This window comes from Protopterus annectens, chromosome 2.part1 (genome assembly GCF_019279795.1).
Source record: "Protopterus annectens isolate FY-2018-M chromosome 2.part1, PAN1.0, whole genome shotgun sequence".
NCBI classification, from domain to species: Eukaryota; Metazoa; Chordata; order Ceratodontiformes; family Protopteridae; genus Protopterus; species Protopterus annectens.
This window is the reverse complement of record NC_056729.1, coordinates 772,883,840-772,908,436: the sequence shown is the minus strand read 5'-3', so window position 1 is coordinate 772,908,436 and position 24,597 is coordinate 772,883,840. Positions and strand designations below refer to the sequence as shown.

General features: G+C 30.4%; 1 protein-coding gene across 1 annotated transcript in view; it reads left to right on the top strand.

Moving 5' to 3' along the window:
• The window catches only part of LOC122794239 (cyclic nucleotide-binding domain-containing protein 2-like), a 746,060-nt gene extending 733,516 nt beyond the window's left edge, over positions 1-12,544 (top strand). Inside the window, exon 11 of the mRNA XM_044062478.1 lies at positions 12,193-12,544. Within this exon, the coding sequence (XP_043918413.1) occupies positions 12,193-12,417 (225 nt within the window). The 3' untranslated portion in view covers positions 12,418-12,544. The remainder of the gene's footprint in view (positions 1-12,192) is intronic.
• Positions 12,545-24,597: the final 12,053 nt, after the last annotated feature.

Below are 24,597 nucleotides of genomic sequence, written 5' to 3'. Positions count from 1 at the left end.
TACATAGGCAGTAGTTTACTGTAGGTTTCTTCAAGTTTGGAATACAGCCATTTGCACTTCCCAGTGTAACTCTGCAAAGCTGTAAGCCAAATGCAATTAAATGTGGCATGATTCACGCCCATGGTGAACTTCAACCCTTGGTGAACCTCAAAATCTAGCTTGCAAAGTGATCATACTTAGATATATTTATCTGTCTAAACAGAAAATATAGGCTGAAGTATCAACTACAAGAAAACACTGTGCTAAGTAAGGTGATCCGATCATAATAAGCTAAATGTCACTAAAATGTGATATAAACATAAAGCTGTATATTGAGCTTTGTACCTTGCTGATGCAAAGCAATTCAGCAGTTCTAATTAACTACATAGAAGGAACATCAACTATATATCACACACTGGCTGCTATAGTTTCCCTTTATGTTCTCTCCTAAAGGCCAGGAAAATAACTCTTTCTTCCAGTCAACAGTGCATGAGTAACATGGTTTCTCTCTCCTACTTGTCATCCACCAGCACCAGATAATATACCACCATTCAGTATTGACACCTCATGTTTGCTGATTTTATTTATATAAATATAACATGTATTTTTCTTGTACTGATCACAATGTCAGATCAGATTGCCACCTTTTCAGTGATCCAAAGTGGGACCCAAGGGGTGTGGACATTATATGACAACATGGAGGGTGTGGTCAGGTATAGAGGTTGTGACTAAGCATGTGATAGCCTTGACAGAAAGGGAGACAGCTGTAAAGTACTGCAAAAAGCAGTACGTTTACTTCTGATCAAAACCCCCAAAATAATCAGCTGCGATAGAAGGAGCTCAACAGCTGTGGGTTTATAGGGCTCTTCCTCATGTAAGCCCTGCCTTCTTCACGAATTTCAGCCAATTACCTCACTATTTTCAGCACATGTATCTAACAGAGAATATATCTCCCAGGTTGGTGATATCACAGATGAAATTCTGAATTGGTGAAAAAAAGCGAAAAGTGCTTACAGCTTTATCTCATCCATTCTGAAATTTGGCAAAAGTGGGACTTTTTGTATCCTTCTGGTTTTTGATGCAGGCAACAGGATTGTTAGATCAAACATGTGAGTGTCCCACTGATAGCAAGACTAATGATATTCTTAGCTGACATACTCAAATCCTGTTTATATGCTTATCTGTTGCTTCTAGCCCACTGTACCTTATACCCAGTCACTTGTCTGGTGTTTTTGCCTCTTTTTCCTACTGAAAAATAATTACATTTTTTGTAGCCACTGCACACTCCTAATTTTCTTTTTTTTTTTAAAACAAGTTTATTGTTTTTAACATACAAAATAAATATCATAACAATCTTATACAAGCAATTAAAATGTAAATAGTTATAATATTTAATAAAACAACCAAAATATTTACAGAGACATCCACTACAAATCAAATCAATTGATTAAACTGTAATTTCTTACTAATGAAACTAAGATTTTTTAACAGGTTTTGTAAAGTATCCCATATAGTATAGTAAGACGTTTTTCTAGTAGTTCTTGACTTTATTGTCATTAATTCCATATGACACACTTCTGTCATAACATTTTTAAATTCATTAAATGAAGGAGGAGTATCTGAAATCCAATTTCTGGTTATTATTTTTCTAGCCACTGCTAGAATAGACCATAACAAGGAAAGTTTAACTTTTTAACACTTTTAGGAACAGGAGTGTTAAATAATATAAGTGATTTAGAGACAATGAAATTATCTGTGAAAAGAGCCTGCAAAAAATCATTGATAAACATCCAATATTCCTTCAATTTTATACAGTCATAAAACATATGTGCCCAATCAGCATTTATTTCTACATTACATCTCTTACATAAATTGTCTTTATTATTTATTTTATTCATCATTAAAGGTGTATAAAAAGATCTATGTAAAAATTTCCAAGTAAAAAGTCTCCAATTAATGGAAGAAGTAGTTTTATAAGCAGATTCCAATATATATTGTTTATCTTGTTGTTTTGGTGATTCACCATTAATAGAAATAAAATAATTCCAATAAGTATCTGAACTGTGATGAGTTTCTTCTCTAATAATTTTATGTATGTGTGAGAGCTTACCTTTATCAGAAACCCTATGTTGTAAATTTAATATCAAGTAATCAATCAGAATTGGGACAGATTATTTAACTGTTAAAGACATTAAATCAAGTTTATTAATAAGATGTTGTCTAAAAGTCTGAACTTCTAACCAACATGTTTCTCTCAAATCAAATTCTTGCTTTAAGAAGTCTAAATTTTTTACTTTGTTGTCAGACAGCAACTGATACCAATACTTTAAATCATTCTCTGTGACTAAAATAATTCTTTCAGAGGTGGTTGATAAGAGAATACCTTGTCTATACATTATAGGGAATAGGATAAAATTCCATTCCTTATACTTAGGATGCATAAATATAAAATCGCGATATCTAATAATAATATTTAATGGGTAACTAGCTAGATATTTTGGTGTAATAGATGAAGTACAAAATTCCTTCAATAACCATAACATGGGGTTATTTACAAAGGTATTTTTATGTATTAAGGAGATTTTCATGAAGTGATTGCTAATTAGTTCCCAATAATCTTTCCATTTTGCAACATATGACTGATCTATTAACAAAGTAATAACTTTTATAATAGAAGAGATAGTATATAAATTAAAGTCTGGGAATGAAATGCCCCCTTGAGACCAGCTATTAGTATGTTTCTTTAATGCAATCCTAGGTCTATTAGGTGCCCATAAGAAATTTAACATTAGTGAATTCAATTTCTTAATAATTATTTTTGTAGGTGGGAGTATTATTGATTGTATTAAATATAATATCTCAGGGAATATTATCATTTTAATAATTGTGAGTCTCTCTTCCATGGTAAAAAACATATTGTTCCAACTATTAAAAAGATTTTGTATATTATGAAGACAGTAACTATAATTATTATGTATAATAGATTTAATATCTTTAGTTAATATTATACCTAAGTAAGTTATCTGACCTGAGTTGGGTATATATTTGTGAAAATCATTAGAGAGGACATTTTTTCGTGGGTATATAGGTAATATTTTAGTTTTTTCTTCATTAAATATCAAACCAGAGATATTTTTAAAATCTGTCATTTTATCAAATAATGACTGCATAGAAGAGTTAGTTCCTGCTGATGTAATTAGAACATCATCTGCAAAAAGTTGAATTTTAGATATTGTATTTTCATCTATATCAAATCCTACTATATCAGTGCTGTTTCTAATCAAATTAGCCCAAGGCTCCATTATTAAAGTAAATAATAGTGGAGAAAGTGGACACCCTTGTTTTGTACCTTTTAATATGGGTATTTTTTGTGAGACATATGTTCCTATCTTAATGTAAGCCAATACTCCTTTATATAGATGTTCAATTAGATTCACAAATGCATCAGAGAAATTTGTACACTTCAGTAAGATAAACAGGTAGTCCCAACTTACTGAGTCAAATGCTGAACTTATATCGAGACTAATAAGTGTTAAGTCTTTCTTTTTTCTGTTTGCATAATCAATTAACGTTAAAGTTCTTCTTATATTGTCAAAAGTATTTCTATTTATAATAAAGCCTGTCTGATCTATATCTATTATACCTGGAATGATTGTCTTTAATCTGTCAGCAAAAATACTCATAAACATTTTATAGTCAACATTAAGTAATGAAATAGGTCTATATGAAGTGCATCTGGTTGGGTCTTTATTGGGTTTTAAAATTGGTGAAATAAATGTGTATTGCCAGGATGGGGGAGTTGTTAACTCATTTTGAGCTGAAATAAAAACCCTATGTATTAATGAGTAAGTACTTTTAGGAAGAATTTTATAAATCTCTGGTATAATACCATCATTACCTGGTGCTTTGTTTGATTTAAGTTTGTTTATTTGTGTAATAACCTCTGTATATGAAATATCTTTATCTATTAATTTAGTCTGTTGTTTATTAAGCTTTTTGTTCATGTATGTAGTTATAAATTTCTTTATTTTATCTTTAGAATCCATGTTAATGTTATTGTGATTAATTTTATGAAAGTGATTTCTAAATTCATCTCATATTTCTGGTAAACTAGAAACATTCTTCTTTTCCTGGAGAAAATTTCTTTGATATGATTTTGTTTATTCAGCCTTTTGTTTTATTTTTAAGTCTATGTAAGTATTTGGGACTTATTGAGTAAGACAAAAACTTATATTTCTCTAATGTTATTTTGACTTTATGAGTTAAAATTTCTTTGTATTTCTCATTTAATTTATTTATTTCCTCAATGACTTTTTTGTCCATAATATTTTCTTTATTATTATGTTTATATGAGTCTAATTTGCTTTGAATATCTAGTAATTCTTTGTCCCAGGATTTCCTTTTATTATTATACCATCTGATACTTTGTCCATACAAATATGATTTTAAAGCATCCCAAATGTAAACAATGGAGACATCGTGTGTAGTGTTTAAGTCTAAGAAATGTTGCACTTCTGTAAGTATATAATCTTTATAGTCTTTTAGTTGAGTTAAGTATGCTGGTATTCTTTTGATCTGGACATTATAAGTACTCTTTACCATGAATTCAAAGACAATTGAATTATGATCTGATATAGGACATGAAATGATTTTGGAATTAATTAAGTCTGTTACCATTTGGTTAGAAATAAAGACTCTATCTATTCTTGAATAAGTTTTATATCTGTTAGAAAAAAAGTGTATGGTAATGATTTAGAATCTATCTGATTATTAATATCATTCAAATGATATAAATTAATAAAATCCTTTAAATGTTTTGCATTAGATGTAATTTTCCTCTTTCCTGTAGTAGTAGTATCTTTTTCATGTAGGATACAATTAAAGTCACCTGCTAAAATAATATCTCCTATAGAAAATGATATAATCTTATTGAGATGGTGTTTCACTGTATTAGTGCCAATTCCTGGTATCCAATATACATTGATTAATGTATATACTTTCCCATTAATCTGTATTGTAACCATACAAAACATTCCTTTATCATCTTTATAAGACTTAATAGTTTTAGGTATGGGCATATTTTTGTTCCATAAGATAGCCACTCCTCTTTTTTCTGTGTGTGTTCTGAGCTAAACAAGACTGTATATTTATTAGTGGCTAATTTATCTATATCCTTTTTCAGGAGATGTGTTTCTTGAAGGAATATTAAGTTGGCTCTATGCAAATTAATATATCTCATTAAACTTGCCCTTTTACATGGGTTATTCAATCCATTAATGTTTAAAGAAATTCCTTTTAGAGATACCATTTAACTTCTATGAACATATAAAACATATAATCAAAATAATAATTAACAAAATAAGTATTATTATGTCTCCTCCTTTAGGTGTTCCATTAATTATAGCTGTATTTAATGAAAATCTTATGGAATTTTGTGTAAGTTTTACTTTTATTTGTAGTGACAATGAGTTTATAAAATGTGATGTGGATGTCAAAACTATATACATACAACAATAATCAGATGGAAATAATGTTTGGATTAAACAGTGCACCCAGCCTGGAGTTGAAAACTCCAACTTCGAGTAGCAAAAACCACTCAAGTTATCCCCCTATCCTAAGCAGCAGTACTTCAGCTGCCACCAAATTAATTCAATACTAACTATTATTAACTAAAGTTAACCTCATTTAACTTGATTATCTATTATAACAAAGCTAAACAATTTTTATAACAGCTTCATATAAACATATAAAACATTTAGAAACAACTAATATTGCTATGTACATCTATTCTGTATAATACACTCATAATCAAAATAGCATTCTAACAATCTTGATAAAGGGAGCAAAGAAGAGAGAGAGAGAGAGAGAGAGAGAGAGAAAAGGGGGGGACATCTATATGGTAGTTTAATAAAAGTTTGTAAGAATAAATTCTTATTATATGTTTATGTACATTTGAATTCAATAACATATATTATCTTAGGCTATTATGGTTCAGACATTACTTATATTAGGGTATTCCCACTTTCTGCCATAGTAATACAGTTAAAAGCTCTTAAAACTTTAAGTTACTTGCACCAAAAGCTTCCTTCTCATATTTATTATTGCCAATTAAATAAATATTTATTCTCATACATGAGTTAAAAGAACATACTGCACAGCAATGTTGATTCCTAGTTGTACATAAATCATTGTGATGAAAGCCATCTCTTTTTTATATATCTGAACTGCAGCTTTAAAATATGTCACATGACAATTTCTTCTAAAATATAATCACAATGATACATGTACTTGTCTGTTAGTCAAGGCAAATGATTTATAACATTACATATGTTTAAATCATAAGCATTTATATACATTAAAGTGCTGCAGCCATATAAGCTTTCAAAACAAGTGTACATGTGTTTTACCTTCTATGTCTTCTAAAATATCTCATTAGTTTACTATGTCATATTAAGTCATTTAAAATCACTTTTTTTTGGGGGGGGGGGGAAAAAAAATTTTGTAAAAAGTTTTTTTTTTTTTTTTTAAAAAAAAAAAAAAACTTTTATTTGTATTTTTTTTTTTTTTTTTTTTTTTTTTTTTTTTTTTTTTTTTTTTTTGTTTTTTTTTTTTTTATTTTTTTTTTTTTTTTTTTTTTTTTTTTTTTTTTTTTTTTTTTTTTTTTTTTTTTTTTTTTTTTTTGTTTTTTTTTTTTTTTTTTTTTTTTTTTTTTTTTTTTTTTTTTTAAAAAAAAAAAAAAAAAAAAAAAAAAAAAAAAAAAAAAAAACAAAAAAAGAAAAAAAAAAAAACAAAAAAAAAAAAAAAAAAAAAAAAAAAAAAAAAAAAAACAAAAAAGAAAAAAAAAAAAAAAAAAAAAAAAGAAAAAAAAAAAAAAAAAAAAAAAAATAAAAAAAAAAAAAAAAAAAAAAAAAAAAAAAAAATTTTTTTTAAAAAAAAAAAAAATTTTTAAAAATAAAAAAATTTTTTTGGGATTTTTTTTTTTTTGGAATTTTTTTTTTCAAAAAAAATTTTTAAAATTTAAAAAAAAAACTTTTTTTACCCCAATTTTAAAAAATTTTTAAAAAAAAAAAAAAAAAAAAAAAAAAAAAAAAAAAAAAAAAAAAATGAAAAAAAAAAAAAACAAAAAAAAAAAAAAAAAAAAAAAAAAAAAAAAAAAAAAAAAAAAAAAAAAAAAAAAAAAAAGAAAAAAAAAAAAAAGAAAAAAAAAAAAAAAAAAAAAAAAAAAAAAAAAAAAAAGGGGGGGGGGGGGGGGGGGGGGGGGGGGGGGGGGGGGGGGGGGGGGGGGGCGGGGGGGTTCTGGGGGGGGGGGGGGGGGGGGGGGGTTTTTGGGAAAAAAAAAGGGTTGAATTTTTTTTTAAAAAACCCAGGCCTTTAAAATTTTTTAACAAGGTAGAAAAAACCAAAAGTTTTACAAAAAAATTTTTTATTTTTTCCCCAATTTTTCAAAAATTTTTTTAAAAAACTTTTAAAAGAAAATTTTTAAAAAGGGGAAAAAAAAAGAAAAAAAAAAAAGGGGACAAAAATTCGTAATTTTTGTTTTTTTACAAAATTTTTTTCTTTTTTATAAAGGGACAGAGACTATTTTTAAAAAAAGAGAAAATTTAAATTTTTGAAAAATTTAATTTCTTATTAATAATTAGGTCAGGAATAATTATTTAACATTTTAAACAGTTAAAAAAATTTTAAAAACTTAAAACTTTTTCAATTTTTAAAAACCTTTTTTTACCCTCATAATGAGTTAAAAGAAAATAATTTATCCAAAGGAAAAATTTTATAAATTTTTCCATAAAACTTACTAAATTATTTGTTTTTTTTAAACTAGTTCCAACTCTTTTGCCTAAGATTTATTTGGGCTTTTAAAAAGTTAATGTAAATTAAAAATTTTAAAAATTAAACAGCATTTTTTTTAAAATTTTTCCCAATTTAAAATTCCATTTTTAAAAGGGGAAACCCTTTAATCTTTTTTTAACAAATTTTTTTTTTCCAAACCCTTTAAATTTTTCCCAAAAGTTTTTAAGGAAAAAAAGTGATTTTACTTTTTAAGTTTTAAAAGGGGCAAAAAATTTTCTTTTTTCCGGGAATTTTAGTAAAAACTTCCCTATTTTTTTCAAACCTATTTAAAATTTTTTTTGTGTAAAATTTCAAAATCCTTTTTTTTGTTTAAATTTTTAAAGCCATTTTTTAAAAAAAATTTTTTAGAAAAGGGGAAAAAAAAAAAAAGGAAAAAAAGGATTTTTAAATTTTTTTTCCAAAAAATTTTCTTTTGAAAAGTTTTTTAAATTTTTTTGTTTTAAAAATTCTTTTTAATTTTTTCCTTTCTAAACGCAAAAAAATCTTTTTTTAAATCGGGGTTTTGAAAAAAAAAATTTTAAAAAAATAAATTTTTTTTTTCAATTTAAAAAACCCCCTTTCCCCATACAAAGTAATGAAAAAAAGCCTTTTTAGGAAAAATTAAAATTTACCTTTCTCAATAAAAAAAAAATTTTCAAAAACCAAAAAAAAAAAATTTTTTCCCCTTTTTTTAAAAATTTGGTTTCCCTTAAAAGATATTAAATTAGTTGAATTTTAAAGTAATTTTTTTTAGTTTTTTTTGGGGCTAAGAACGGCCACCTTTACCTTGGCCCCCCCTTTATTTTTAAATTTTATTTTTTTTTCAGAAAAGTTCCAAAACAAAAATTAAGCCAGGAAAAGATTTTGTTTCAAAAAAAAATATTTTCTTGTTTCTAATTTTTTTTTTGGGAATTTTTTTAAGATAGGAAGAATTTTTTTAAAATACGGTCTTTTTTTGGGGGAAAATTTTAACAAATTTTTCCCCCATTTTGTAAAAGTGTAATTTTTAAAAAATTTTTTTTTATGTTTTTGGAAAAAACCTTTTAAAACAAAAAAATTTTTTTTTATTTAAGGGGAGCCAATTTGGAAAGGATTTTAATTTTCCCCGAAAAATTAAAATTTTAGGATTTTTCAAGAAATTTTTTTAGAATTTTTTCCCAAAAAATTAAAATTTCCTAATTTTTGAAAAAATTCCCTTCAATGAACTGGGCCTTTTCTTTTTAAATTTTTTAAAATTTTAAAAGTTTAAAAGTTTTTTTAAATTAGTTGGTTTTAAAAACTAAGTTTTTGTAAATCTTTATTAGTTTTGGGGTAAAAAATTTGGTTTGGGGGTATTTAAAAGGGGATTTTACAAGACTTTTTTTCCTTTTAGAAAAATTTTAAAAATTTTATTGGGAAAAAGAAATTTTGTAAATTTAAAATTTTTTCAAAAAATTGTTTCCCGGTTTTCTTTTAACCTGTAAAGGTTTTTTTTTGGATCTTTTGGGCTGTTTGGTAAAAAAAATTAAAAAAATAATTTGGGAAAAAACCCCTTTAAATAAATGGTTTCAGTTGTGGGGTAATAGGAAAAATTAAAACAGGGCTGTTTGCAGAAAAAAAGCAAACTGAAAACTCCTTTTGTAAAAAAGTTGAGTCCCTTCATCAAAAATTTTAAATTTGCTTTTTGAAGAAAGTTTTTTTTTGGAGACCAAAAAAACCCCACAAAACCTTTTTCCCCAATTTAAATAAAATTAATTTCCAATTGTCATTAAAACAAAAAATTTTAAACCTTTGAAAAAGGGTTTTCCCCAACATATAACAAATTTCTTTTAAATTTTTTCAAAAAATTTTAAAAAAAATTTCCAGGAAAGGATTTCTCACCATTTAAAAGTATTTTTCCCGGCCTTTTTGGGCCCCCCAAAAAATTTTTTATTTTTTTTGGAACTTCCGTGTTTTCCTTTTTCACATTTGGGTTTTGTTAATAAAGCTTTAAAATTTTTTCTACAAAAGTTTTCCATTTTTAAATTTTTTTTAAATGGTTTATCCTAGCAAACAAATCTTTTATTGGGAAACCAGAAAATTAACAAGGGGAAAATAAAATTCCCTCGGGATAAATAATTTTTTTTAAATGAGACCCTTTGCTAAGGATTTTGGGGGAAAAAGAAAAGGTGTGATGGGGGGAAAAGGAGTTAAAACCCAATTTTGGGCCAATTTAAATAATTTACGGGGTTTTGGGGAAGAACCAAACAGGAAAAAATGTTTAAATTAAAATGATGTGTATTTTTGGATTTTTTAAAAATGGCTGTTAGTTATTGGAGTCCCCAAAAATCATTGGGGGGTTTCTTTTTGGGATCATTTGAAAAAAAACAAAAAAACTCGGGGCGAAAGGGTAACCCAAAATAACTCCTTTTAATCCCAAATTTAGCCCTATAAAAACCTTAAAATTTTTAAAAATTTTGGGAAAAAACAACCAAAAGTTTGGTATTTTTGGAAAAACTCAGTTAAAATTACCCCATTAAAAAAGGAAGCCCAAAAACTAAAAATTAAACATTTAAAAAGACTAAACACAAAATTTCGGGGAAACCCCTACCAACATTCCATTTTTCAAAAAATTTTCTCTGGGAAAAAAAGGGTTTTCATAAAACTAAAAATGTTGGTAAAAATGTTTTTAAAATTTGGGGTTCCCCAAGGGCATCCCACAACCCTTTTTAAAAGGAAGTGCTAACGGGAATTATTCCTTAGGGAAAATATTTTGAATAATCCTTTGGCCTTTAAAGGATTTTTTCTGGTCCCTTGAAAATTTTTTTGGGAATGGTTTTTAAGGTTCTTTTTTAATAAAAAATTCAGGGGAAAACGTTAAAAGACCCCTTTTTATAACCCAAAAAAATTTAATTCTCCCCCATTAAGGGGTTTTTCACATAAACCCCATTTAAATTTCAGCCCCAAAAGGCTTTGGGTTTCAATGCCCCAAATTTATTTCCTTTTTCTCTTCCAAAATCAAAGAAAAATGGAGGGTCCTGCCAAAGGTAAAATGAGGGGAAAAATTTCCCCATTTAAGCACAAAGAAAACTTTGCCAAAATTGGGCAAAAACAAAAAAAATGAAAAAGGGCCCTTTTGGTGGGTTTCAAATTTAAATTGATACCATTTATATGAACCCGTTAAAAATTTTTAAAAATTTTTTCAAAAGTTTTTTAATTCTCATTTAAACCCAAGGGGTTTAAAACCAAAAATTTATTGGTAAAAAATGAATTTAAAAAACATTAAAGGGTCACCCCAAAAATCGTGAAAATTTTAAAATTATCCTTATTAAAACTGTCAAATTGTGGCATTTTCTAAAATTTCCCCCCCAAAAAAATTTCCTTTTGAGGGGAAAAAGGGAGGGCTCTTTAAATTAAAAGGGAACCCTCATTTTTTTACAACTTCTCATGAAACAACAGGAGGTAAATTATTTACATCTCACTTTAACTTGTGTGAAGCTCTTGATAAAGGAACATTTTGACTTAGACACTTCTCTGCCATTGATGTTAACATGAAGCATTAAAATATTACAGACTTCTGCCTTTTTTCTCCATAAGAACAAAAGTTTGTAATATCATGCATGGCATTTTGTATTGTTTGAAATCGTTTGTCTCAGATTGTCTACGTATTTATCAGTTCCTGCTATGAAGTATAAAGTTAGTTATGCTTAATTTGTTAATGAAGTTTTGTTATGCTGCAAGAAAACATTACAATGGTTCGAGTTATCTATCTTTTTTTCTGCTTGCCCAGTAAAAAGAGATCTTGAAAGGCATATTATGAGCAAATATTTCCTGTCACTATTTGCATTACAAACTGGGAAAACTGATACAAAATTGTAGAACTCATTTAAAATGCAAGTGCACAGCTTCAGATGCGAATGAAATGCATATCAATGTTCTGACTCCTTGTAATGTGGAAATGCTAGTCAGTGCATTCTGAATAACTGATGAAGTTACCTATAAACGACCACTGCATAGTCTCACTTCTCTGCATTTTGAAGGTTTTATAGGTGTTAATATGAATAAATGTGAGACAGGTCATCCACCATGATAGCAGTGGTAGTTTAGTGACATTAAGGAATGATAAACAACTTAATTAATATCCATTGTGTCTTGCTTCGATTATACCTTGCAAAGCATAATGCAGTTTTTCAGTTTATATAAAAATTGATTTGTTTATTATGTTTCTGCTCTCATGACAGGCTGAAATGTACAATTAATGTAGGCTGAGCTTGAAAGCTACTTTTCTTCATGCATAATATGAGCGAGACCTTCTCAGTGTATACAGAGGCAGTGTACTACTGTAACAAGTAGCTGTACCAGTCATTGAATGTAGAAATACATTGCTGAGTACCTTGCAGACACTGTAATGTGTTTCTCTTACAGATAAGTGATGGAGCAGAGTGTATTTTCATTCCCAAGAAGCTATACACTGCTGAAGCACCCACCAAGTCAAGACAATTTTCTGTGGAGAGGGGGGACATCTATCCTATGGAGAGCACAATTAGACAGAAGTACATCAGGCAACAGGCTTGGCAGGAGTACAAGTCTAGGGTTGTTAAGGAAGTGCTACAGAACACTGGCCCCCGGCCTGTAACAGCTCATTTCTGATTAAATAAATAATAGAATGCTAAAGCATTATAGTAGTGAGTACCATATCAGCTATAGTTCTATATTTCTATTCTACTATGCATTGCAATTGTAATAAATGTAATAAAGATATATTGATACAAACATATTAAATGTATGCATTTTGCACATCATTGATAGGTTAATTAAAATATTATTTTTAGTGTACACTTTATCATTACAGTTGACTGTTGTTTATTCGTTTACAGAAAATTACTTTTACTCAACAATAAATGGAAATCGTTAACATAGACCTGACACTATAATATTTATCGTTTTATAGTCACTTAATGCAAAAAGCAACATGGTTAATGTTTTTATGGTAGAAACATTGCATAAACAAAGACAGTTACTTTATTACAATATCATCTGTTTTTCATTGCATGACAAAAGAAACTAATTTTGCACAGCTAAAATCAAGCATTGGTCTTGATGTATTCAGATATATTTTGATGAATGCTTGAAACTTCTAACAAAAATCCCTTCTGCAAGGGGAAGGTTTGCAGAAGGATCATTGCCCTGCTTTTCCTGGTGAATAAGTCTTGTGCAACATTCAGTGTAGTGGTTTTGAAAGTGAATCTCTGCCTTACTCGAAGCCAGTTCAAAGACTGTGGTATACCAATAATACAACCTCACAAGTCACTAAACTGCATTGATCCCTCTCACTCATCAGTATTTGCTGGCAGAGCTGATTTTTTTTAAATTTCAACACTGAATTCTCAAATATATGGACTAGGAGACTGTATAAAATGCAAAAGCACATATTTATTTTAGCCTTTTGATGCTTTTTACATGACAATATACATTTTAAATGCAGACCCTAACCCTACCTGGGGTGCTTTACCTCTACTAAATGTGCAATCAAAGGTTTCTAAATGCCTATATGATAAATAATGTGGCTTGTATTTCATCATCTGTGCTACTATGACCCTTTATAAGTAACAATATTATTTATAATGAACAGAAAGGTCTTAGAATCTAAAGGCCATCAATTAAGCAACACTATTTTTACTGTTCTGGTTTGAAACACAAGTATCATTTGACTGCATCTACAAAAAATTACAAAAAAATAGAATTCAGACTGAGCTGGTTTGTAGCATTTCTAGCAGTACTATGCACATCAGAAAAGATGTGTGAAAGCATGAAATCTTTGTAATCTCTCACACAAAGGACTCAATCTTCAAAATTAAGAATTGATGGCAAAGCCTAAACTTGGGGACAATTTTAACTATTTTTCACATTTTCTTATAAAGTTAATAGAATGAATTTGCACTGATACGCATTTTGTGGAGAGCAGTATACCTGACACTCTAATATTTATCATTATATAGTGACTATAGACTTCAATGATTTTCTAGAAAATGAATTATCTCCTGAGAGACAGAGAAAGCCAGTGGTATAGTATCCATTCTAAAGATCCCAGCCTGCACCACCACATTAACAAAGCCTGCTGGTGCAATACGTGCCTTATCTTTGGCAGCTCCTGCATCTAGAACAGACTCCTCTTAGTTATCAAACAAACACCTTCCAACTGTCAAGAGTAGACTCAATGAGTGGATGGCAGACCATGAATCCACACCTGGGTTATATGGAAACATTTTATTTGCTAGGGATAACTAATAATCTAATATTCTTGGGTAGCATGGTTAATCTTCTTTAGACTGCAAGTATTAATCTACAAATGTATAAATTCCAAAAAAGCATTTGGCATTGTAGTACATTTCTAACTGGCATAGACCTGCGACACTGGTGTTCTGCTTTACATTTATGAGATATAACACATATTTTCACAATGTCACACTACTCAGTGGTTATAAGTGCTGTTCTGCAGTACCTACACTATACTGCTTTGGACCTGTGCCAAGATGGTGGTGGTGGTGGGGAGGTTGTGAGTAGAGCTGTGAAATTTCAAATTGCACTTTATAGCAACAGAATTAGTGTGTTTTATAAAAAAGGACAAATACTGCTAGCAGCATAGTGCTATGGGAGAGGAGCTGTGAAATAAAACAGTGTAGATCAGTATAGAATAGATATTTTATGCATATCTAAAAAAAAGAAAGTAAACTGAATCTACTTAAAGGGTTCAATAGCACTGAAAACATGAAGCCAGTAAAAACAGATAAAACCACCATCAATCAGCTAACAGTTGGAACAGCAGTTTTGACAGCTGAACACAGTGAATTGTCAGCCACTCAAAATACTGAAATGTAATTGGTAGTTTAGTTAGACAATTTGGAATAGGAGGAGCAGCATGATTTTTTTCTGTTAACAGTCTGTGTAGTCTTGTGCTTTATCAGGAACTATGAAGTATAACTATAGGTTCCTGTGGTTTGACCAATCAGATTTTAATAATACTGAAGGTCATTTTCTAAAGCACATTGATTGAACTGATACAAGTACAGGCCTATTTACAAACTAACAAAAAAAGGGGACATTTAATAAAGGATCAATAAAAATAAGTTAAGAGAAGATACAGATGCATCATATTTAGAAATCTTCAAAAAGAAGACAACACCTACCTAAGTAGTTCCTTCCAAAAAATCAGGACGTCATCAGAAATGTTTACAAGATGTCACAGGTTTAAATAACCCATTTAGTAATCAAGTGACTAAACCATTACCTAGGTTTAAAGTGCACTTGCCCACTAAGGTAAAAATAAATAAAAAATAAATTATTTAAAATACAAAATAAAACATTTCTTAAGTTAATTATAAATGTAACATTCTGATAGAAAAAATGTTGCTGTTGTTTTTTTTTTTGTTTTGTTTTGTTTTTTTTTGTTAACATCCCACTAGTCCAAGGAAATTAACAATTAAAAAGGTAAATATTTATTGAAAAGACACATAATACAGTAGAAGTTCCATATTTGTCGAAGTTCATAATTTGGCAGCTTGTAATTGTAACATACTGTTAATAGATGTGGTGTCAATGAGCCCAGGAAATTGGCCTGCACTAAGTCACAGCTGACAAATCAGTTTTTAGCAGTCTAAGTTCATTTCCCATGGGCCTTCACTGTATCAGGTTGGGGCATGCTCAAGAACAACAAACAAAAACTTAGAGTCATGTTTACACAGCAAAGTGTGTCCAAAAAAGCATAGTATTGTCATTTTTATTTTTATATCATAATTGTGTTCATAAATATGCTTGCGTAAGGTCCTCTCCATTTTACTCACATAAAAATAGTGACAGTAATCACAGAAACATAAATTGACCACTCTGCTTGTGCCACATATATATTTTCCATTAAGTCTTAGTTCAGCTTTTAATGTGTTAAGCTTTAATTTTGACCCTGTAGAGGTGAACATGCATTGTCTATAATGATTATGTTTCACTAGTCTCTTTCTATTACTTCTACTATCCTATTCTTTTGGTGCCTGTAATTCTAATTTTCCTTTTTATTTAAATGCCTTTTATATGTAAAATGTGTCCCTTCACCCAATGTTTCTAAAACTCCATCAAAAAAATGTTCCAGTTCTTTTTCATGATACTTTTGAAATTGGTTGGTATCAGTCCCATACTTGAGTATCATTGTTGTTCAAAAGTAGCCACTATTAATAGGTGCTTTTTAGGAGATTTCAGAACTGTTAATTTATTCTTGCTTCCCCTGTCTTCCAGGATTTCATCCCTTAGTGTTGACAGAAGTTGGTATGGGTACTCTCTCTTTAAAAACATATCTATCAAAATTTATAGCTCATTTTTCAATGTGGTGTCATCTGAAAATATCATAACAAGTCTCAAAATCTGATCTTTAATCAAACCCTTCTTTTATCAGGAAGTGTAATAAATTTAAAAATGTAGATATGAATTAGAGAAGGTGGTCTTCCTGTTACTGGTGGAAACAAACATACCTGTTTTGATGTTCTTGCTGATAGTTACATCTAGATAGTTTAATTTAATTAAAAAAAATCTCCTTCAAAACACATAAAATTGTTCTCCAAGTCAGTTACTGTAAGTGTCACAAAAACAACAATATTCACATTGGAAATAAAAGCACATGTAAGGAGGATATCATGGAACCATTTCAATTTTTTTACATCCAGGATGACAGAAAACAAATTCACCACATCTAAGGTGACATGTCCCAAGAGTCTTTTACTATATATGGTTAATTATTATAGAAAACCTTCAGTCTTCCTTCAAGGGAAACTGCCAGAAGGATGTGTTTTAGATCCCTCTTCAGTCACTATAGGGTGAAAGGGGGTCATTTAAATTGTTACGCACTACCAAAAATTGAAGGTATCACATGCTTTTCTACTACTAAATACCTACAGATGGCTGGGGTAATAAACGTTGCATCATATCAGTGAATAAATTATCAGTTTTATAAGAAGCAACATTAATCTCATTCCTAGACACCCTACAATATTGGCTACTGTTATTGAAAAGTTTAAACATTTTACATGAGTAGTCTATGCTGCTCATGAATACCATGCCCCTCCCCCTCATCAGGCTTCATAATCCTGATGTCCTAGCTGGCCACTAATTCATAAAGAAGCTCTCTACTGATTATCTTCATAATAACAGTGAACATCAAGACAGTCACATACATTTTTCACTTTTGAACTTGGATACATGGCTACGCAATGTTATTTCACTGGACCAATCCACCAACTACTCAGGTGAGAGTTTTAATTCACTACTGTGTTCTTATGTGAAAATGTGCTACAAATTTAAAGTTTACACATAGAAAACTGCACATATAAAAGGCATGCAAGTACAAAAGAAAGATTAATTACAGATACTAAAAGCAAATGGTCATACAGGCAATAGAAAGGGATTAGTGAGATGCGGCCATTATAGACAATGTAAGGTCACCTATGCAGAACCAAAATTGAAGCTTAACACAATAAAATTACCTCATATTTAATGGAAAATCTACATGTGACAAAAAAGGGGTGGTCTACTTATATTTCTGTGATTACTGTAACTATTTTATTTGGGTAAAGCTGAGAGATATTTATGAACACAATTAAGATACAGAAAATAAAAATTACAATAATGCACTTTTTAGGCATACTCTGCTGTGTAAACAGTACTCCAACTTTTTGTTTGTTATTGTTGAGCATGTCCCTACCTAACCAAGGGAGGTCCATGGGAACTGAAATTAGAGTACAGGGATTTCATTTAGCAGCTGTGGATTAGTGCAGGCCAATTTCTTGGGTCAAATGACATTGTATCTATTAACAGTATGTTAAAATTAAGAGGTGCCAAATTATAAACTTCACCAGATATGGAACTCCTACTGTATTGTGTGTCTTTTTTATGAATGCTTAGCTGTATTTAATTAAGTTCCTTGGAATGATGGGATGTTAAAAATAAAAACATCTCTTTTCTATTTGAATGTTGCTTTTTTAATTAACTTATGAAGTGTTTGGTTTGTATTTTAAATCATTTTAAATAATGATTTACAACGTTTGTACATGTTATCTTAGAAAGTAGTGCACCACTCCAATCATCTGTGCCTCGCTACAGGAGGAAATGAAACACATGATGTTTGTCATCCATATAACAAAAACAAAGTTTGACATGTTGAAGAGCAGATTGTAGCATATCATTTGCCTAATATATTTTGTTCACTGTCACAAGCTTAGCTGTAAATATTGAGCTGAATCTTTGAAAGACATAACAAAACCTTCAAACTAAATTTTGCATTTCAAGATATACCCTTAAGAAGGAAAGAGTTAATTTCTCAAAAACATCCAACATGTTTTCAATGTATTATTCTCTGACTTTGGGTGATTCAGTGGATTATTGTTTTAACTTACTTGCTTTAAGGGTTATTTAGTACACCAGACCATCAAGTTTCATTCAGTTTAAAAAGTGTTGATGTGGCAGCAAAAATTATAGTTGTTGCATTCCTGAGTTTATCTAAGGAAATAGTTATGTTATAATTGCCTGCTACTGAAAAAAATCAAATGCTATAATATCACTGACCATTTCAAGTGACTGCCTTGGGCTTATATACAGCATATAGGCATTAGTACATAGAATACATTTGTTGACATATTATTTACATCGTCGCAAGAGACAAAGAGCTTCCAAAACAGACGTACAGATATCATCATCATGGCATTAGTTTGGTATGACAAGCATGCAATAAAGTAATGCCAACAAGAATTTTTTAAACATGAATGCAGTAGGGTAAAGGAATAGTTACATTATTTTAACTCCATCCATTACCTCAGTCTGAATGCTAGATAATTCTTCAAGGATCTTATTTTTGTAGGAGTGAGTTCCATGCAGTTGGGACCATTTTAACAAATATATTTTCATCCAAGCATAACCAGTGAAGGTATATCTTTATTAGTAGATCTGAGGTTTTAAGAGGTGTGCCTAGTAAGTGATTTAGTTATTACAGATAAGTGGTAACTGCAGAAGAGGAGTTTACATATTTGTGAGTTTAATAATAAGAAGGATCTATCTGTGATAGAAAGTGAGTTCACCTTCTGAAGATTAGTGCAGTGGTGTTTTCTAGTGTCACAGAAAGTAGTAAACTGGCAAATGTATTTGTTTTATAAGACATTTTTAATGCTGTTATCTACATGTAGCATTCACACTTGGGGAAACGCCTGTTTGTTCTTACTACCTTTCTTGACTCAAAGGTAAGGATGTGAGTGTATCTGTAAAACAAAAATTGAGTCATATAAGAGTTTTTTTCCAACTATTTAATTTGTGTGGGTAGAGAAAGACAGCTACTGACTGAAAGCGACTGCTAAATATTTTTGCTGTATGACGCAAGGAATTATACTACAGATAGGATATTTGATTTCAAAAATGGTTGTGAGTTAACTATAAAAATCTTGCTTTTCTTTGTCAGTAGCTGTAACACATTGTCAGGAACAATAGATAATGGCTCCATTAGCCAACAGTTCCCATACATTATATGCTGCTTTGAATGACTGCTCATGTTTATATGTATTTTTGGCAAACTGTATTCTATAGGAATAATTGGAGGTTCAGCCTTAACATAGTAACATTTCCTCTGTAATAAAGCCAGTGTAAAAATAACCCTTAAATACTACTTGATATATATATATATATATATATATATATATATATATATATATATATATATATATTGCTCTAGTCCTCTGGGTTAGTGGCTTGGCAAATGTTTTATATGTTGATGAATAAGCAAGTTATGTGTGCTATTTTGACGTATATTTTTTGCATGTCGAAATTGATTGGTTCTAATATAGTAATTCTCAGCCCTCCAGGCATTGCATTAATTGCAAACTCATTATGAAATTATATAACCTAATGCGTATAAATACAAAGACAAATATTGTTTTAGTGGTGCATGTATATTCTCAACATGGGTCTATATTATCAGAACGAAAGTTTCAAACTTCGAATACCATATGGTCGACACCATATGGTCGAAGTCTGAAAATTTGAAATGCAAATATAAATAACACCAAGACAGGAAAACTGTCATTAAGTGTTTTATGCAGGGGGGCAAGCCCCCCTTCACCCCCCACACCCCCCACTACTTAAATATACCAACTCCGAGATAGCAATACAGTGCAGAAACGGAAGATTTACTTACATCCTTTTGTTTGTTTGTTTGTTTTTTTAAATAATTTCATAACACTTCGAAGTTTTAAGACTTCGATCACTAAAGTTCGATCTTTAGTGATTTAAAGTATTAAAACTTCATTGCTCTAATATAGACTCCTCAACACTGCTATTTATAAAGCTGTTTTACAGATGTATTTTTGTTGGCAAAAACCCAGAGATCATTTACAAGTAAATGGGAAAGGCATTTTTAAAGAAATTACAAATAAAATATTTTTTATGTGAATGCAGGATAGATGCAATCCTAATAGCAATCATTTTGATATAGTGCCTCTGTGGCAATATAGATTGGAAGCTTTTATGTCTTCTGGTTTAACATTTGTCTAAACTGAAGTTAAGGCAACAGCAACTAAAATAATGAATTGTTTGTTATACATATTATAAATATGAATTCTGGCAAATGTATGATTATATGGTCTGAAGAATAATTCAGTCCAAAATATTTCTGTGGGTTCATAAACAGTTTTATAGATATTTTATTTCCCAGAATTTGTTACTTAATTTATTATTTTAGTTGGGTTGCTGATGCTTGTCACTTTTCTCAACAAGATTTTAGTCCCAACCTGGGACTAGAATCCACATCCATCAGGTTCAGTTTTGGATGTGCTAGCAGCTGCACCCCAGTGATATCCAATTTATTGATTAGAATACTTACAATTGTGTTATAGACCAGTACTGCAAAATTATCAGTCTTACATTTTAAATACTATCCAAAACAAAATAAAATTTTTATTTATAAAACAAAACAATCAACAGCTAGTTTATGTATTTTAACTAAAAATAGATAAGGCATGACAATAATTGTCACACTTTATTTCATAACCTGAATTATGAAAATGTGTCTGTACTGTGACAGAGTTACTTTTAGATTACTTTTAGTCATTCGGATATAAGATGAAATTGCTTAACAAGGGTCACAAATATTGTTAAAGTCTGCAGTGAAAACTAAATAACTAGCAATGAGTCAGTAGCCAGTCTGAAATGGCATGCAGGTAAATCATTTTCTACCATTTCTGTGTATTAATTTTTGATGGTCTGCAAAATATTTAAACATGGATATAAATGGAGCTCATTTAAGGTAGTTGGCAAGGCACTTGTCCTGATGATTCATTCTAATTCTGTCTGAACCCCATTAAAGCTGAGAAAAAAAATGAGTGTTTTGGTGCTGTAATGCTAATGTTGGTAAAGAGTTACACTTTTATAAACCACCAATATCCTGTTTCATTTACCTTTCTACAGAAAAGGAAGACATTTTCTTTAAATAATTAGTAATATGCAACTGCATTTTTCTAAATCACGATGTTTGTCATATTTATTTATTTATTTTATTTATTTATTTGACATTTGTTTACTGGGATAGTCTGTCTGGGTCAGCAAACTCATTTTTACTGGAGGCCTGGGAAGAAAAGCTCCACATTAATACATTGTTCACATATTATACAAAGCTGACATATATTATGCAACAGGTTACTTATAGGAGAAACATACAGATGAACGTTCCTAGGCATGTACATTTAGTTATCTATATGGTACTATAGTAGATACATTTAGAGATTACACTCATAAACAAATTTCATACATCTTGTTTAGAGTAATAGTATTAGCAAAGGATGTGCTTGGTTGTTGTGACATAGTTAGGTGTGGATCAGTCCTAGTGTTAGACTTCTGGTGAGTGCGTAATGTTCTAGAGATAGAGACGTACACAGTTTCATTGGCTTTCTAGTATCTGTTGGTAGGTTAGCTTAGAAGGATGAGGTTAGTGTAGTGAGAGGAGATATGGGGGGGGAGTGGGTTAGCCTGGAGTTTGCAATGTACATAACCATGATTTTCTTAGGTGTTCTTTTAGGGAAGCTTTAAAGACTGGTAGATTGGGAGTTTGTCTTAGGCTAGGTGGTAGGGCATTCCATAATTTGGAGATTGAATATGAGTATAATGATTTTCCTGGTTTCCTAGAAGGTTTGTATGTTTCGAGAAGGTTCTTGTCATTGGATCTGAGTGGTCTGTTTGGTTTGTAGTGTCGGATTAGGTTGACTAGGATGGGACAGTCAGAAGACCTATAGTAGAGAAATATAGTCATCTAGACTATATTTCTCTGTGGCTTACACAGAGAGTAAGACAACAATGAGTTATTGTAGCTATTCGGTGAAAATGAAGTTTGAATGCGTTTTCCAGAGGTTGTTGCTTTAGTGATACATGAGATTTTAGCTACATCCACTTCTATGTTATTTGTTAAAGGCAGGGAGGGTGGGTTTGTCCTTCAACAATTCTTATTTCTGCTTCAGAATGGGGGACATTAAAATAACGTGTTGTTTTATGTCTTATTAATGCCTAAAGGTATATGTCCCATGCCTCATTTATTTACAGAAACAGTTAACAAATGTGGTGACAATACGGATGTGTAATCACCTGGACAACTTTTCACCAGCCTTGTACCAAATTAACTGGTATAATTTGGGTGAACCTGGTTTAGTGCAGGTTAGGATTCAGGGAGCATGATCATTTGATTTCATACCTGATTTATGCCAAACCTAGTTTTATGAATTGTAGTTTAATGTTTCTGCACACTTAAAAATATAAACCGATTCAAAGAATTCTGCTGCAATATTCTTATTTGGTCCCTTGAGACTGCAAGCAAGTGATGGGAGTGTAGAGATACATGTTTAGATTAAACACCAAAAGCTGCATAGATCTTGTACTTGTGTTTTGCCTTTCTCCCCTTCTTTATTTTTTTTTGTTTGTTTGTTTTTTGAGATCAGTAGCTCACCTACTGGTTTTGATAACAGAAAATAAATAAGCAAATTTGTATTGCTGCAGAGATCTGTACTGTTGACATTATTATGTACTAGGGGGTAACATTTCAAGCACTGTCTGTATGAGAGACTGGCTTTATTTACTTAGAAAATGTGCTTGTAAATCTGAGCACAGGCACTTAAGTTGCTACTGTATATTAAATACACAAGCTCTTAAACAGCATGTATAATAATCAGGACAATTTGTTGCTGATGTTACCTTTGCATCGCTGTCCTTACATATAACCTTATTGATATGCCATTTTCATTTCACAGAATCCCTGCTGCCCTACATTCAGCTGTCAACTGCTGATATTAAAATGTTCTCTTTTATTCTAGGTATGTGCACGTAAAAGTCCTACATAGACTAATAATGCTAACTGCTCATATTTTTGTTCTGCTACAAACTAATTTGTGATTAACCTTTTTGATGATGTCATACCCTGGGCTCCCCTAATTTTTTCCTTCAGATTTGTAGATGCACTTAAGTAACAAAACTAAAAAGAAACATATCACTGAAAACCATATCATTTGTTTTTGATTATTTAACATCTAAGCTGTATGCCAGCAATGAGAAGTGATGACTACATGGGGCTTATAGCCCCCCTCACCAATATCTCCATGGCCCCCACTTGATTTGTTTCTTATAACAATGTAAACCTAAAGAAAGGGATGTGCATTGTCCCTTATACTGGCATTTAACAACCCCTAGTAAAACAACCATTCAAAGCAATTGATTTTGTTCCCATGATGCCTTTCCTGAGCAGGTGCATACAACAATGCAGAGAGAAAGATGGCATTCCGGAGCTAGCTTTCTAAACTTACATTCCTGGCTCAATGTAATAAACAAGAAAATGCTTAGAATCTAATCTGTTAAAATAATGATGTTGCTGTATTTGTGTGTGTGTTTACTGATTCATAGTATTAAGTTACCTTACAGAAATGTACACAATACTGAATTTAAAGTCCTTTTATTATGAGACTCATATTGTACATTTTTATGTTATATGTACAGCGGTATAACTACCACTGATTTTTGATTCACTGTATTTCATGTACAACCCAAGCAAACATACAGAAACCTAATATAAACTGCAAATATTAGAGCTATCCAATTTAACTCACAAAAATAAAGAAAATAAAGAAAAATATCAACAATGTTTTCTTCTGGAAAAGCAAGCCCTCTGTATCCCCATATTCCCACTACTTTATTGATGTCAAACCAACGTCATGTAGCCTCAGAGAAAGCAGACATCTATTTCAAGTGAAACCAACTAATTTTCCTTCTGTGAAAGTGCACAACCCCAGCAAAAGTATTAAACATCTGTAATGTGCAATGCCTCATTTCATAACTATATTCAAATCATACAATCTTTTGTCATTCAGCCTCTTTAAAACTATGACAATGCAGATGCCCTTTATTTAAATTATTATATGCTCAAATCAAGGAAATGAAACTTCATATCTCAACTGTTACAGAAAATATGAAGTGCACGTACTGTTATGTGCCTAAGCCATTAACATAACACTTGAACATGGCAAATCATCCCCAGAATATTCCTGTTTGTCTGCTTGGAAGTTTCAAACACCACATGTACAAACCCTTCTGAATCCCTTTAACCTTAGTCTCTCCCCAGCCTATGCACCTGAAGTATGGAGAACAGCCAAAGTAATGTAGTGTCTCTGTCTGCAAGGGAGTCCTCCAAGCAGACCTTAAAAACAACAAGCTAATTAGTCTTACTAGCATTATCTGTAAAACCAAGGAATGAACTAGTGTTGACTTCATTAATAACAT